We start from the raw sequence: 17,780 nt of genomic DNA on the forward strand, positions 1-17,780 counted from the left end.
ACTTAAAACCTGGTTATCCTTGGCTGGCCCAACCTTCACACACCTCACAGGCCCAAATACTGCAGTGACCAAACATGGGCCTCCTCTTGCAGTCCATAAAAACAAATACCAAACCAAAAGTTTTCTCCACAGGCATCTTTCTCTCACAGTGAAACGCTGCATCCCTTTTTAATTCTTTTCAATTTAGTTGTCCCATCTGGTAGAGGTATTTTAATACAACATCTCTTTTTATATCCTAACATCAAGGTGATGTTGCCAATTAAGTTTTGCTGTGGCCATCTGTAAGTGGGAGGAAAGAAGTAAACATGAGTATTTCTTTATTCATTTTAAATAACTTGGATTTCAACCAGGATTTTAGGGATGGAAAAAAAGAAAATAAATAATAGATTTATATTCTACACGGACTTCTCTAGGAGAAGTAACATTTGAACTATTTTTTAAAATTCTGAAAGGTTTCAGCTCTTAGAGTGCTTATCAAGAGAATTTTATACTGGCATGAGTTAGAATTTTATCCAAAGAAGACAAGCTTTCAATTTCATATTCACCCTAATTCATTAAAAGAATTTCAAATAACCAAAATTTCTTTACAACTTGATGTTCACCTTCAGACTCAGAGCATGTAAAGTGTTACCCCTTTGACAGTAAGTGGACTAGAGGCATTTTTAAAACTGACCTGGTGTTATCTAAATATGGTGAGGGTCTGGAGTTTCCCCAAACACAAAACCCATAAAAAGCAGACCAAAAACTCTACACTCTCAGCTTCGCTGCAATTGGAAGACTATGGAACACAGTTATAGGACCCTTTCTCCTTAAAGTTCAAACAATTCAATTTTTAAACAGCACAAGATTAAAAAACAGGATGGGAAAGTAAGATATTCTAACTCAAAACTTTGTTTAGCTCCCTGGACTTTTATCACTGAGGAAGACCCCAAGCCTCCCAAAGGATTTTCTGTTGTCAGCTTCAACAGCCAAAGAGTGAAGACAAAACCACAGGACTTGCAGTGGGAGATGAGGTGGATACTCATGCTCACACTGCCTCACCCTCTGCAGGATTTAGTCTTGTAAACCACCTATTTATCACCATCTTATGATACAGAAAATTAAATTTAATTTAACTGGTGGCAGAGGTCATGGCCACAACAGAAACAAACTCTGGCCTGTAAAAAGCAAAATTAGACTCGGCAAGTCTGGCAGGCTGTTCAATTATCCCATTAAATCCACATTTCAATCCATGAAATGTTAGTAATGGGGTTCTTTTAAACTGCATTTCGCAGGAATTTCTTCTGCAGGGATTGAATTTGCTTCTCCATGGCAGCTCTTCTTACCACAGACCTTATAACAAGCTTCTGGTGTCGAATGATGGATGCTATTCACCCTGTTTCTAGGTCTCAGTCTGGAAATAAATCCTGGGAAAACTGGAGGCCAGAGGGATCCTTTCCCCAACAACCTTATATGCTATTTATAAAAACAGTTATATGCTTAGGATAGTCAGTCTTAAAGAAGAAGTTTTAAACTTGGTTCTGCATATAAAACGTGCGATCAATACATAAGGTTCCTTTGCAATGTTTTGTCTCCCAAAAAAACTGATAAACAGTTTTTTTAAAGGGGACACAGAGGATGCAGCTCAGGAGGGGGAGTTTAAACCTTCACTGGTAAATGCTCCACACACCATCCCCCCGTGTCTCAGTGCATTCACCTGCATTCACAGTGGGCTTCCCAGCAACTCTTCCTCTACAAACACATTTTTCCATTTACTGAAAACAATGAGAATGAGTCACTTGTGCAGAATACAGCCCTCCCCATACACCAGATGCCTGATGTTGCATGCTGTGAAGCAAAAAAAAAAAAAAATCATGCCTACTCAAATTACAGTATTCATCACACAAGTCTGTCAGCATTTTGCATCTTTTGTAAATGTTTTCTTTGGAATGTTTGAATTTTTTTTTTTTTTTTAATGTTAAGATCTTAATATTCCTTGTCAAAATGCACTACCCAGTCCTGTAAGAGCTGGTATCTAATTAGCTCAGATAGTAGCAGCTTGAGAATACCACCCAAACAATGACCCAAAATTAATGTCTTTTAACAAGGGAGTAAAACAAATGGAGAGAAAAAAACCTCAGAGCTTTAGAACTGAGAAAACCAGCATTTCCTCGTGTTTTTCAAGGCTTTCCCTTCCAATTCTACTGCATCAGTTCCTATAAATAACACGAAAGAAATAAAAAATGCTCATCTCTTCAACCCAGTTCTTCCAGAACTCCTACAGAAATGTTTCCTGACTGGGGAGCTGCACACAGAACGGGCAGGCAGAACTCCTGCCCCTCCACCCCTCTCTGGAACCACTGGAGTGGAAGCACAAATCAAAAACCGAACAGTGAACAGCACTGAAGTGGAGAATGAAATTATACAACTGTTGGGGGGGATGTTCAACCAATCACTGCAGAATCTTAGGAAGTAATTAGGAAGTTTGCCCCTTTTTTTCTCCAGAATAAGAGGATAACAGCTGAGCCCAGTTCTACCTTTTGTCTCCTTACAGAGGTGTTTCATTAACTGGCTCCTTAAAATCAGAGGAGTGATTTAAAATAAAGGTACTTGCCTTTAACCACACATTACATGTAAGGGCAGAACAGAACAGGGACACAGTAACAGGCAGACCCAGATGCTGTAGATCCTAAATTATTCATGACCTAGTCAGTACAAAATAAAGTGGCCCTAGAAAATTAATTTTAGTAAGAGAGGAATGAAATTTTTAAGACATCTCTACAAATTAAGTTCCTCTACGAACCATATATTCAGCAGTTGCAAAGAGTTAAGATGTAAAAGTACAGAAGAAAGAAGAGTTTAATCAGTTCCTAATGAGGTAGGTGTGCCAGATACCACAAAGGATGGCACTACTTCAGCAAAGTGAAAACTGTTCAACACACTGAAGTAAACAAGAACAGCATTTAATATTGATTAGTTTCAAGCAATAATTGAGTATTTCAAGTAATGTTTTGTACACTTGCAGGAGGCATTTCAGACTTTGAAGTTAGTTTTAATCTAGCAATAATCTAATTGTAAAACCTGACCAGCAGTGCAGCTGTGTCCTTCCAGTCTCTCATTTCCATAAGCACTAAAGAAGCCTATTTTTGCTCTTATTCTCATTTAGAGCATTAAGACTCTAAAAACTGTTCTGATGGGATTACATGGAATACAGTTGCTATTTTCACAACCTGAGCTCTCCAGACAACAGAAATGTTTTTACCACCAAAAAAAAAAAAAAAAAAAGAAAATAATAAGGAAAAGATCTTTAGAACAAGAGCAGCAGTCACAGATGCTGACAAACTCAATCTCCAGCATAACAAACGTCACCAGGATTCTCTTTGGGAAAGCTGCAGTTGCAGAAACGATAATCATTAGGCTTAATATAGTTCTGAGCCAAATTATGGCAGCTGTGCATGCCACAACACAGAGCATTTTTAAGTATCAAGCACGCAGTTAATTTAACTACAACCAAACTCCAGAATATTTCTGATTCGCAGCAGATTGCTCAGAGCACTGAATACATCCCAGCGCTGCTCTTACCTTTCTTAGCAGCATCTGCTCTCCGTCTTGCTGGCGACACCAGATCCTTTACAATCTGTAGCACTTGAATCATTGCTCGTCAGCAAGATCAAAGGGACTGGGTGCTCCTCGAGAATTCCAACAGGTTTCATTCCTGCACCTGATTACATGGCTGTCCTCAGAACGCTCAAGCAAAACTGATGCAGGAACAACTCATCCACCTTCACAGGAAGATTTCTGCCTGACGACTCCACAGGCTGGGATGATGGATTTAAAGTGACTTCAGCACAAGGAGGCAAGAAACTGCCAGCAGTCCTGAGCGTGTTTCTACAGAGCATTTTAAAATTATTTACCACAGAGAACGCATAGTGATGCCTCTAAATAAAGTTTAAAGTAATAAAGTAATCATGCCACAAAGTAGCTAAAGCAAAAAAAAAAAAAACAAAACCCCTTGCAGTGACTGCTGACAGATGCAGCTCCCCTGGGCTCAGTAAGTAAGAAGTGGCTGCATCCTCCCTTCAAGTCTGTCTCAATTCACAAAATTCCACGTAATGCTCCAAGAAAGACCCCGGTGCAGCGCAGAGCCAACGTCAGACCCACCAGCAGGACTAAAATTAAACCCAGCCTGCAAGAACTCCATCAGGCACAAGCAAGCTCCTGCTAGAAACAGGCACTGGGTTCCTTCTCTCCCCCCTTGAACACAAACCTCTGACACCCCTGTACGTGACAGGAATCCTCGCACACCGGGAGGTTGGAAATCCTGGGAGTATTTCAGGCGTTCTCTCTCCCACCACCAGAGGCCCAGAGAACTATTTCAGCAGAGCCATTGTGATTACTTCTGTCAGGTAATTTTAGGCAGACAGATTGCAGTATGTGCCCCCCCCCAACGTTTTTAATGCCATCTGGAAAATGTACAAAGGCCCTTCAGAAGTGCCTTTTGTCAAAACCTCTGCAGAGGAATCATGTTTTATGTGATCACCTTAAATAACTGTCAGCCCTGAAGGGGCTGTGTGAACACTTAGGAAAACTGAATTCCTACACAGCACTGTGAGGCCTTGCTCACACACAGAGATCAATTTAGGAAGCCAGTTACATGTTCTGAAAACCATAACATTAAAACAAACCACAGACAGACCACATTCTCTGGCCTTTAGACCTTCTGTTCCCATTGCTTAAGTGTGAGATGGGGGGTGGGGGGAGGAGAGGTCACCTCTTTCCATTCCCAGCTGCTCATCACAAGCATTTCAGATTTTATATTTGCTGGCATATTTATCCACATCCATGTCAGTCCCTTGAAACACAGAGCACAGGCACAACAAACCACTTGTGTTGTGTCAGTCTCATTTACAGCCTGCCCATTAATCCATCTCTGCCAGAAGTAAGAGCAACCCAAAGTCCTGTTGTATTTGGTTTGGCAGAACAGAGACAAGGAAGATCATTCTCTCTGCCAACCTGTCCAGTTTCTTCTCCCACCCTGCAAACTTTCAAGTGTCCACCCAACAGGAAGCTCGTAGACATTCTGTGCAACTGCAGCTTCTCCTTCCTGAAAAAGGATCCTTCACAACAAAGAAACAGAACCCTCAACTCTCTCTACGAACAATAATTTCTAAGTCCTGGACCTAAACTTAAATTCCAGCTTTAAGCCAAATGACTCTGTACATAGAGAGGCACGGAGGAGAAGATTACTACAAACACAACTTTCTAGATCTGTGTAATTTGAAAACACTTAAATAAGATGCAGAATGCAGGGTTGTGGAATAAAGTTTACCTGGAGGTCTGTTACTTAATAATCCAGTGCTCAAAACTGCTGCTGTAAAAACTGTTCCACAACTACCTTGCCATGATGTGTTTGTTCTTTAGTTAGTGGGGTCATCTGTTGTCAAGTCAAAGATATAAACCCAAAGGAACAGCATTACTTGCAGCTGTATTACATTACAAATTTCCTCTGAAAAACTGGCTTTTAGGTTTATGGATCACAGAACACAACTACAACTACCTTTACAGAACTCCTAAACTTTGGATGGCCCTTATATAAACATCACAGATAGGAGGAAGAAGTAAAAAAAAAGAAAAGGTTGAATAAAATCTTCAGTAACAACATCCACTTGGCCTTCCAAAGCAAGAGTGTATCTTGAAGGTCCTAGAACTGATCCTTAACTGAACTCGATTATCTCATTTCTACAGCAATGTTCTCAAGAGTTGGAACAAGGAGAGAACAGGCACTTCAGTGCCTGTTCCCTTTTCTTCCAAACTATCCCTTGCCCTGCTGGTAACAAAGATGACTGACTGGAAAAGGACTCAGATGATTTGCAGGTCCAGTGGACTGGGGTGAGAACAAAACCAGCACCTACTAAAGTTTGCAGAATAGCCACTGGAAAGGCTTCCATCCCTCTGATCACCAGGATCTCTCCCTCCACCAATGGGACAGGGATTTTAAACAGCTGAAACTGCTCTGAGCTTTGAAGGAGAGACACACAAAGAACTTCAGGACTAGAAATCATATTCACCCACACCTGCCTTCCTCAACATGAATCACCTCCAAAGTTGGCATGCACTCTCTTCTTCGTTGTGACAATTGCCACATAGAAAGAAACCGAAAATAACCCCCCTAAGCCTTAAAATTCACTTAGGAAAACGTAAAGCACTTTACTAAACATTCTGTGTGAAACAGAGAGAAAATGGTGCAAGTCTGACGCAGGCATATAAACAAATAACAAACTTAAATCACTCAGACTTTGAGGAATCCCACAGCAAGCTTTGTGACTGCCGTTTGTCTTTCCCCAAACCAATTTATACACTGAGACAATGACACCAAAAGACTCTGAGAAATAAAATGCACTGACTAGTTAAATCGTGTAATTTCATCTGTTACTCATGAGTCATAGCATGGTTACAGTTCACTGTTATCTGAGCGATACTGAACCAACTGATACTTCCCCACAATCTGCCACTGCAGGTGCCACCTCTCAGACCACATCCTGACAAGACACCCCGAGGGCAGGGACAGACGCACCCCCCAGAAGTTCTCGGCAGTGCTGACACAAACAAACAAGGTGAACCACAAAGAAACCTCGTGGTGGATGCAGTGGAACAGTTTCAGCAGGTTCTGCTGGAGGAGAAGAGCAGTGTTACATATTCAGTGCACACAACAGATTGCTGCGAAGCGTTTTTCATCTCCGACACCGAGCTTGCTCAGCAATATGTGCCTGATGATGGTCTTGGAATTTGCTTTTCTTATTTAACTTCAAAATTGCAGGGAATACAGAAATCATGCACGTTCTCAACCCAAGGAAATACACTAGTATGAGGAGGGGCACTTAACCAGGATGGGATTTTATGGATCACCCTGATCTCTCCTCAGCTATCACAATTCAGAATAAAAATGCTTCCATTAACATAATTGTAATTAATTGATCTTTGGAAGCAGTTCTTTTTCATGACATACTGCCAGGAGGTAACATATTTACAGCACACAAGATGCTGCAGAATTGTGGCTCAGTGAGTATTTGTCAAATGACACTTGGGGGTGGGGGAGATCAAAATTTAAGTTTGAAAAAGACTTGTTATTTTCTCTTTCCCTCTCTTGTTCTAATCTGTAATGTTTATACAGTCATGGCATTCTGTCTAGGCTATTAAAAAGCCATCAAGAACCCTCAGGGTATTCCCAGGCAGCATTGCAGCTTCCCAAAATCCTCCTGCTTGTGTGCCCTCATTTACAGAAAGAAAGATGTACAAGCTCCTGATAGAAAAAACCCCAACCCACTGCAACGGCTTGAGGGCTTCCATTCGCAGGGACAACAGCCCTGCACACGTCTGAGCTGAGATGCAAAGTCACTGCCACTGTTCTTTTTCCATCTCACATCAACATCAGCTGTCTGGAATTCAGATACTCTGCACGCAGATTCCTCCTCACGCCTCTGCAGGAACCTGTGCAGCTTTGGCTTCATCGTCCTCCCTTGTGCTCCCCAGAGCCAGAACTGTGTCCTTGTCCCCACTTGTTGGACTCCAAACATGGTTAAGATACCAGGCTTTGAAGCCTGACACTCAGTGGAGAGCCCAGAACAAGCATGAGCAGGAAGGTGCTAACCCAGCCCCAGTCCTGCTGTCCCGTTTCAATGAAGGGGGATCAAGCCTTAAATTCTCCAGAAATCAGGTAAATCCACAAAACACTCCTTCTGCTCCCTCTAGTTCTGCAATAGAGCAAAGTCTGAGTTAGAGGCAGGAGAAGGGGATTTACAAGAGCAGGGTCGATTTGCTCTTTGGACCCTCCTCTTGATGCTGCAGAGCCCAGGTGGGGTTCTGGCAGGTTACAAAGTCAGCAGGGCCGTCCCTGACAGGGGCTGTAAAACCTCCAGTGCCACCAAGAGCCAGGGAAGCTGCTCCTAACGACCCTTTGGAATGTTTGCTCTGACAGCAGCAGTTTGAGCAACCACACATGGCACAACTGCTTCACCCTCCCTCCCATCTTAGCAAAGAGGCTCAGGAAATGATTTTTCTCATCAGGAACAACTATTTCATACGCAGGATAAAAGTTTTCAAGAATAGATTAAAGGATTAAGGAAACACAAGTGAGGCACATTAGCTGAGAGAAGATTTTTAAAGTATCAAATAGGAGGAAGAGCATATTATAAGAACATCTGCATAGTGCCTTCACAGTAAAATCTGCTTATTTCTTGCAAAAAATAATAAATTCAGATAAAATCTACCTGGCAGCTAAGTTCTGGCAATACCTTAACTATCCTCAGAAAGATTTTGGTTTATAATACCCCTCTCTGACTTTTCCTGTCAGAACTGCTCTTCAAATTGTTATCTCAAAAGAATTAGGCATTGAGTTTTAAAGACAGGCACTACATCATGATAGAAATTATTACTAAAGCAGATATAAATTAAGTTATCTATTCCTTCTCCATAACATCTAAATTAATTTTTCAATCTATGAACTGAAGCCTAGATTTCATTAAGTTTTAAACAATCTCTTGTAGTTGGAAGAGGAGAATTGTATAGTTCCTGATCAATAACTAACCCTCCCCATAAATCTCTGAAACTTCAAATTCATATCTTCAAAAATACCTCAATGGTGTCAAGAATTCATAGGTGAAATTCTGGTAGCCTCTCCTATAAAAATGTTTGCACTACTCATACAACTCCCTTCACTGTTCAAGGCATTCATTTGTCACAAATGACTGCTTTGGGCTCTGCATTTTGCAAAGCATCCAAAAAAAATAAATGAATATCCTCACAGTCTTCCCAGTGGTCCTACAGAGTCTGTAACTGCTTAATCCAACAGAACATGCTTCCACTTAGGAATATGCCTTCATTTCTAGCACGTTTACTAACAATTTCAAAGCATGAAAGTTTGGCTGCAGTTTCTAAAGGAACCTGATGTAGATATTTGAGCCTGATTTAAAAGGCATCTTCCTGGGAGCAGAAAGTAGCTTGATCTAGAGGCTGCAAAAGTAATAACTGTTTTTCTTCACACTTTACACGTACAAGAAAGCTGTTCATTAAATTCAGATGGAGAACTTCAATAAATGGTCGATGAAATTAATTCTGCAAGTTCTGGGCAAAAACTTATGAACTCAAAGTAGAGAAACGAATGCTAAAATAGGGGGAAAGGGGAGACAGAAAAACACACGGCCACACTCAGCAGACCAGAGTGAAGGAAAACTACACATTGCACAACACTCTCACTGTTACCCTTCTTGCTCAATTCTCTGCAGGTTTTACCCCCTCTCAAGTCTTTCTACAGCAATTCCTGCAAGTGGATCTAGATTATAACAAGGCAGACAGGGAGTTTCCCTGAGAGCCACGAGGAAGCCATGGGAACTGCCCCTGTAGATCACTTTTACCACCCTCCTGATAGCAGACACCAGACACTAATGGAGGTCACTATCAGAGGTTTGTGTTCAAACATGTCTTGATGCACTCTTCTAAAAATAATTTAAAAAAGCATGTGTAGATGTTATCATTTATTTTCCATCTTCTCAGTAAGTGTGGGGTTTGTACCCATCACCTCCATGAGCAGAACAAGGCACTGCTTTGTCTTTGCTCGTGTATTTTGTGTCAGAACTGTCCCAGCAGGTTTAGACACACAAGTGTGTCTAGAATACACAATTTAGCAACAGATCAAAGGGTTCCAAAAGCTCTCAGATATTTCACCTGTAGAGATTCATCACAAGGAACAGCTCAGGCTGCAAAGCTATTTAGACACCACTGAGGCACTTCATGCCTTTTGGGTCTGTGTGGTCAGGATTGTGTTAAGCAAGTTACGAAGATGTTATGACAGAGAGTAACTGCAGAACCACGGGTTCTTATTACGGCTCTTCACATGAACTCCGTTTCTTTCTGCTTTCCCTCACACCCACGCCCCTCAAAGGCCAAAAGGCCACTTTGTAAGGCGCAGGAGCTGGTAAAGAAAGCACCAACAAAGCAAATGGCATTTTCAAAAAAAATTTTAAAAATGGATCTAAGAAGCCCATTTTAAGCATTTGATAAAATTAGGTTTGTTGGGGTTTTTTTCAACAGGAGGAAAAAAAGGATGTCAGTACAAGGCCTCATCTCAGGGAGTGCAAAACCCCATAAAATTTCTCAGCCTTCCTCATGTGACAGTCCAAATCAAATAATACAGATTTAGTTTCAAATGAAAATTATTATGAGAAAAAAAGTTTTATACCACAAGTCCCAAAAAGAAATCAAATATTTATACATTTATAATTACAGCAGAAGATTATCTCCAAGCAATATGCAGCATTTCCTGCACATGCAGCATTTCAAACAGAACATGCAGCAATTTTACATCTCCTGGATTTGGGTCATGCCCCTAGTGCTAATCAACAGATTTATCTTCAAGCTAAAGGATATTATTAAATATTCTGTCAAAGCCAAGCACACAGAAAGAAGCCACACTAGTCATTAAAATAGTAATAGTTTTGATTTTTAATATTGCAAAAAGAAAGAAAAACTATCTTACATGTGTTAATTCTGAAGAAAAAGTAAATTCATTAATCAAGCAAAGACGGATAAAAGTGAACGTGCGTTCAATTCAAAGAAGGAAGAAAAATAAAAACTTTGCCTTTAATTTAAACCTTTACTTGGCTTCTTTTTGAAGAGGATATGAATGAGACTAATAATCTTGTACCTCCCTGAGGCAAAGAAAAAGCTAGAAAATTCTATGCACTGCTGTCTGTTAGCATGATTAAATCCTTCACTGCGTGGCACATTTCTATGCTGATATTTAATCCCGGTAATAAAATGCAGCTGTGCACAGCCAGCAGGAAGAACATCAACCCTCATTAGTCCACTGCTAAACACGCCACTTTCATTAAGCCCGTGTATTTGCAGGCGTGGTTTGGGCAGCAAACAGCACACGGTGTGGCTTTCTGGGCTGCAGGGAAGAGTCAAACTCCTAAAAGAAGGCTTTGAGTGCTTTGTACCAGGCTAATCTAACACTGGAGTGGCAGCTGTTCCACAAAGCCAGTCCACCTGAGTGATGGAAAGCTCTTACAAAGAGACACGTGGGAGGGAAGAGTTTCAAAAGCAGCTGAAGGAAGTGAAGCTGAAGGTCACCCAGGCAGATCAGCAGAGATCCACCCTCCTGGAAAAGGAAGTGTCCCCGGGTTGGTTTGCTCACTGCAGTTGTCTTCTAATGGGACACACTGTTCCACTTGCAGACTTGTGCTCTCCTTGGACCTTCACTCAGCAAATTCAGTCTGTTAAAGCTGATTTTAACTGATGTATTTTAAAAATCCAAGCTCAGCACTTGGATATGACAATCATGTTAACTGTGACTACTTAAGGTTAATGCCAGAGTTATATCTGAGATGTTTCCTGCTTCAGTGGCTGGCTGTGGCTACCTTATGGTTACCTGGTTTGCCTCTGTTCTTAAAAATGATTTAGTAACAAAAACGATTTAGTAACAAGCACGTCCCTCTTGCTTCACAGCCAATCCTATTTTCCATAAAATCATATACAGGCCTCTATTACTGAAAAGAGTTCTTGTATTCCCTGATCAATGAGAAAATGGTAGGAATACCCAGGCATCTTCTTTAGTCAGCTTCACTGCAAGACTTTACAGTGAAGTTTCTCGTAAGTATTATTTCTTTTAGTTTGTTTTAATGCATGAGGAATAAATAAATACTGTAATACCACTAAAAGTGACTCATTAGCCTGTGCTTTAAAAAGAAAACTTTCCTACCACATACTTGAAGTAAAATCTACAAATATTTTTGTCACTGCTTCTGGCATAGAAAAGAGAGTGTGGGGGGAGGGGGGAGGAAGTGGGGAGGAAATAAAAAGCAAAATTGGCACTTTGCAGTTTGTACCTCACTTTTTCACAGCCAACTATAGACCTAATTTTGTCCCTCCTGCTCTCCAAGACCAACCCTGACATCCTTCAATCATCTTTCAAGAATGTGCTGCAACCAGGGGAGAGGGGAAGCTCAAGGCTTGTCTAGTTTTGCAGTCAGATATAAAATAATCAGAATTGTTGCTGTGCTGAGTCTCCCAGGACAAGCAGGGTGTGAGGAGCAGCCTGAACGCAAGCAGGGCTGCATCAGCACCACTCCAGAACCCAGAGCTGCAGCAACAAGTGGCACCTCCAGCAGCAACTCTGGGGGAGAGCAGGGAATTTGGAGTTTGGGTTATGCCATTGTAGTGTTTTGTACGACTCAGGTGCAGCAGCATCACAGAATAAAACTTCTCATATAATGCTGTACAAAGTATTAAAAGAGAAAAAAAGAAGAGAAGGGAAAAGCTTTTTTATTGCATGCAACAGAATATTCTGGTGAGAGACTTATTTCCCTACGTCTCTAAAACTTCTGGCAAGTCTGTCTCCTGCTCAAAGGAGCTCTGAGTGAGCCTTTCAGCATCTACCACGGAATGAGGCAGGTTTTCAAAGAGCTTTTCAAGGGTAAAACAGAAAGCCTGCATTCAGGAATCCTCTCCTATGGCAAACCAAAGTGCTTTTCTAAAACAAAGTGCCCTTTTACATTAGAGATCTGTTAAACTAATGAGTGCACTGCCCAAAAGCACTGGAGATTCCACAGCGTGTTGGTGAGCTTTCCATTCCCGAGCCCATTACGTTCCACAGAATAAAACAGGGAAAAAGAAGAGGGAGTAAAAGAAATAAAAAGAGAAACACAACACTCCAGGTTCCCAAAGCAGCCTATGAACAGCTTTCTGCTTGCTTCAGAAATTTCAAGCAGGACAGGTCCAGGTTTACCAACAGCCTTGAAAAAATTCCACTGCCAGTCTCCCACATAATTTTGGGAATTAAAAGACCTTAATTAAAGGGGGGTCTTTTGCAATGAGAGATTAAACAAACCTTATAATCAGCTGATTGATAGGATATCACCTGAGTGCAGCTACTTTGTTAACACAAACATTTGCAACCATCCTTTAAACACTTAAAGGACAACAGGTTGGATAGTTTAAATAGAGATCTTAAATTTAAACAAGTGTGGAGCCAGTAATCTGGCTGACATTACTTGCATAACCCCACTTCTGGCAACAAGCCCAAATATTTTCTGCCTGTGCTACAAATCAAAGAAGTTGTTTCCTATCAGAAGCTGGATAAAGAATGTCAGAGTAGTTTTCCTTGAAGCACAATCAATGTAGCTTAAAATAACCACAAATCTTGTAAATCAGGTGTTTTGTTTCTTGAATGTGAACATGAATAACGTAACACAGTGAGGCTGCAGCTCAGTTATTTTTCTTATCTGGGATGAACTTACACCAGTGAGCAGCAATAGCTTCACTTTTCCTACACAGTGGAGCATATTATCCAATTATTCATATGGAAAGGGAGAAGCAACTTGACTCACAGCAGGCAAAGAAAGTCCTCTGAACACCTCGCTGAACGCTGCTGTTGGGAAAGTTCTTCTGCAGTCCAGTTCTAATCCTTCATCCCATTTAGCTGCCTTGTGAATTCTCTGGTTCCACAGTAAATAAAGCTATTTATTATCCACCACCAGGGAGCTCAGAACTGCAGCCTCTGGGAAGTCCTCCCTGCAGTAACCAGAGCGCCTTGTGCAGAGAAGGGGGTGCCCACCCAAACATCTCCACGGGTAACTGTTGCTTTTTATCTCTGTTGTAGCTGGGAATTTCTGCATCCTTCCTCCTTTGGAATGTACTTGAGTGCCACCCTCAACTCCTCCCAGGGTGAATAGGATCCCAGAAATATGAATTGCTTCCATAGTGCTGGACACTTGATCCTCACTCCAGAGAACAAGGTTACACTGTTCTGCTGCTGCAGGAGCACCAAAGAGCCACCATAAAGGCATCATTGTGCAAACTTTTATATAAAGGAGCACAGAGAGAGGCCCAAAAACTAAGATTTAACTAAAAAACCCTGGAATGGGAGAATATTATCATGCCAAAGGCATGTACCCTTGTGTATGCCAATTGGTCATAATAATCCATCCCTCCTGACTGGCCATCACTCAAAAAACTGAGAGGCAGAGACATTTTAAAAGATGGCTCTCCCCCTCTACATAGAAACTCATAAATAAAAGGACTGTCATATATTTTATGTAAGTATATAATTTATAATATAAAGAAAAAATTACATAAAATATAACAAATGAAATAGGTAATGAATGATCATATATATATATAAAAAATTACTATCATAACCATATTTCTATTATCCTTGCTGGTTTGGACACACACAGTGCCATAAAGTAAATCATTTGTAAGTAATCCAACCTTAATTTTCATTGCAAACATGACAGAATAAATGTGTAGTAGTAAGGGTGTATACAAAAAGACTGGTCCTCCAATAACATTAATGATGGCAACTTTCCTGCCACAGCTCTCCTGTCAGCTCAGAATTAACAATAGTTTCCTGCCAGTGCCAACATCTTGGTTTACAAACAGAAATTACATTGCTTTAAAAGCAGGTGTCATGTTGCTTGACTTATTTAGAGAAGCCCCATCACAACCTGACCATCAGTTTAGACCCACGGGGAAAAAGCCCAACTAAAAGAAGATCTGAAGTTCCCTTTATGGAAAAGTAAATTAAAAAATAAATATAGCACCTTTTTAAAAAAATCTCCAATAAATGTATGTGAAACACATGCAAAGGGTTTAAAAAATTTAGCTTTACTATACATTAATTTAAATGAAACATTAAATATTACACAATACCTGTTTGTTAGCAAAGCCTAATAAAAAGTGACACCACTGAACTTGTACCTACCCCGTGCAAGCACAGCTTCTGGATGTGATAAATACATTTCTGGTAGCTGCAACCTCCTGCAAAGAAGTGGCTTCACTTCAGTCTGTGGAGATTGAGGACTTTGTTCAGGTAAAAAAGTGACAGAACAAAATTCAGAAACTGTTTATCTTCCTCTTTGATCTAAAAATAAATTCTAAGTGCAAGGGAAGTCACAACTTATCAGTCCTAAATATCCTAAAAAGTGACCAAAAATAAAAGAAGGATTATGAAAAAAAAAATTAAATCTAAAATCTGTTTAAATACAGACAAATTTCAAAAAGCTAAAACAAACCAAACAAAAACACAAGGTCTGAGAAGGTGCATCATGATGTCAATTGAATGAATAAGAAATCCAACATAATAAAATGGGACTATTAAAAGAGCAGGTAAGTTTCTCCTGACATGCCTGCATTTCCTTGCTGTGATGCATCAGTTCTGTGCCAAGTATTTGGGGTTAAAATGTATTGCTCCTCATGCACCCTCTGTATTTACAGGAGCAGTTTAATTACAGCACTGGTGAGAAACTGGGTCATGGAAGATCTGATTAGCCCTCTGGAGATGCCTCTCCTCGCTTAGGATAGAGGAAGCCCAAGATTACCACATTCCTAAACAACTTAAGCTCCAGTTCCATGCACACTCCAAGCAAGGGGAAAAGCAGCATCTCCCACAGTCTCACCCACAGATCATCTCTGAGCCCCAGCCCTGCAAGTTCTCCTGCCACCAGGTCCAGGGGCCACTGCAGTCACACACAGGGGAAAACTCCTCTGACAGCTCCAAGAAAAAAAATAATGGAACCACTACATAAATAGTGATGTTATCAATGAAGCAGTTTTTAGGAGGGCACTAATACACAGTAGTTTACTATTCAGGAATCTTGGGGGTTTCCCATTTCACACAGCTGAGTTGCAGGGGGGTTATTAGTATTTCACTCTTCAAAATTTCTTTAAACATATCCCAAGTTTTCAAATCTGCATTATGGCTCTTTATCCCCCATGTCCTACAAATCTTGATCATTCAGAGCTTCGGTTTTTCATAAGGAATTACTATTTCAAATTTCAGTAAAGATAACCGAGGAGACCTCACAGCTTCTTCCCTATTCCTTAAGTCTCAGTATTTATAAAGATTAGAAGATAATTGTGCTGTGAAATCAGAACAACAATCGTGAAAACACAAACTGTAGCTTCAAACTTGCATTTTATGAATGGGCTTTCAGGGTTCGTGGTCCAAAAATAAAACAAAAACTTCAAATGTAACATAATAATCTGACATCCTTTAGCTATTCATTATTACATTTCAATGTAAAAGCATTTTGGTTTACTTCTAAGCTTTCCTTCCCCATCATGGAGTTTTCTGTGTGAGTCAGAACTTAAGACTTTTTCCTGTCTTTCAATCTCAGCTCACTGCAAAGAACTGATGATATAAAGCCTCTTAAACCAAATCAATCAGCTTTAAAATTATTTTCAACACCTTACCCACAATACACAAAACACACAGCCACCTACACTTCGGGTAAACCACAAAAAAACCCAAAAAAAGTCTAATTCCCAGTATTTATTTTATTAACAGTTTGACTTGGTCCTTAATTCACTACAAATTCATTCCGGTTTACCCAGGAGGGGAGATCAGGGGCGAGGGGGGAAAGTTGAGCCAGACTTAACCAAACAGACGTTCCTTAGCACTGAAAGCTTTACAGGAGCCCAGACCACGCTTTTCTCAGTTGCAAACATAAGAATAATAATGCATAAATGGGCTGGTTTTTTTTTTTTTTTAGAAATCCTTAAAGCTTAAGGTTCCTCTGTGAACACAAACTACAAAGCCAGCAGTAATGAGAGGTCAAGAGAAATAACCAACCATCAAAGAGAGGCAGCCTTTAATCACACCATTGCGGTCTTGATTTGAACTGCTGAAGCAAAAAGTTCCCCCTGTCATTACCAGGCCACACCGACCATTTTCAAAACATAAGATTTCGTTGCACAGCATCTCTTCAAACACACAAAACGTGCTCCTACCCTCAGTCACTCCCAAAGAAAACCTGAAGAGATGATACTGAGGCACAAAGAACAGCAGGTGAACTTCCCAACTGCGTGCAGAGTTAAGTTTTCAGGGTGTGGGAAACAAAACTAGAAGCAGAAAGACAAAAGTCAGGAAAGAAATATTTCTTTATAAGTTGGCACCATACATTCAAGGGGGTAAAAAAATGGAAGATGTTACCAGCTTGCTGCAGTGGAGTGTACCAACATGTAGGTCAATTGTTGGCAAACAGAGTTCTCTGCAGCAGCTCAATGAAGTTCACTGCATTGACCTTTCTTCAAAGGAGAAAGGCACAGGAAAACTCCCAAACATAAAGAGCACAGCTGATAATAGTAAGAATTTATCATGACATCACACATTTTTTTAGCTGCTCAGTGTCAATATCTGGAGAAAACATGGAAGACTAAACCAACTGTCTCTGAGGTGAGACGTTCTGGGCAGGTTATACCCAGCCAGGATCTCCTTGACAAGTTATTTAAATACAAAACAAATCAAAAATCAATCTCTCTTAGCTACACTTTATACTTGTACCCATCCTTCAAGCACGTGACCTCACTGTGCTATGGGGCACAATGGCAAATAGGATTTCAAATATGCATCTGTCTTACCCTGATTTATGAAAACAGACCCTTATGAAGGCAGTCCACAGAAATAAAAGCCTGAACAGGGGCTGCCTCAGTTTTCTCTGATTCTTTGTACTGCCCAACAACAAAAAACTACCGTGAATGGTGAATTTTGCACTTCTGTCAGTGCTCTTCGCTCACACTCAGAAAGATGCAGCATCCAAAGCATTTACCTACACCTGGTGACTATTAAAAGTTGTATAACAATAGTAGTCCATTTCCTTTGAAAAAAAATCATTTGCTTAAAAATAAGCATCTGTGTGCTCCTTAATAGCAAGATAATACCAATTTAATTTAATTCTAAAAGTTATTTCAATAAAATATAAGCTTTATGTAACAAACTCCTATAACAACAAATATGATAAGGTAAA

The 17,780-nt window shown here is 40.4% G+C and overlaps 1 protein-coding gene across 3 annotated transcripts in view; it reads right to left on the reverse strand.

The window, feature by feature from the left end:
• The window catches only part of USP6NL (USP6 N-terminal like), a 109,405-nt gene that overhangs the window by 84,151 nt on the left and 7,474 nt on the right, over nt 1-17,780 (reverse strand). The window contains exon 1 of one of the 3 annotated variants that reach the window (XM_050324660.1): nt 3,562-3,928. The exons of the other annotated variants lie outside the window; for them this stretch is intronic. Coding sequence (XP_050180617.1) covers nt 3,562-3,634 — 73 coding nt within the window. The 5' untranslated portion in view covers nt 3,635-3,928. Of the gene's footprint in view, nt 1-3,561; nt 3,929-17,780 lie in introns of those variants that run through there. 3 annotated transcript variants of the gene reach the window in all.

The sequence above is a fragment of the Myiozetetes cayanensis genome, unplaced genomic scaffold, assembly GCF_022539395.1.
Source record: "Myiozetetes cayanensis isolate MyiCay16 unplaced genomic scaffold, myiCay2020 scf3, whole genome shotgun sequence".
Lineage (NCBI taxonomy): Eukaryota > Metazoa > Chordata > Aves > Passeriformes > Tyrannidae > Myiozetetes > Myiozetetes cayanensis.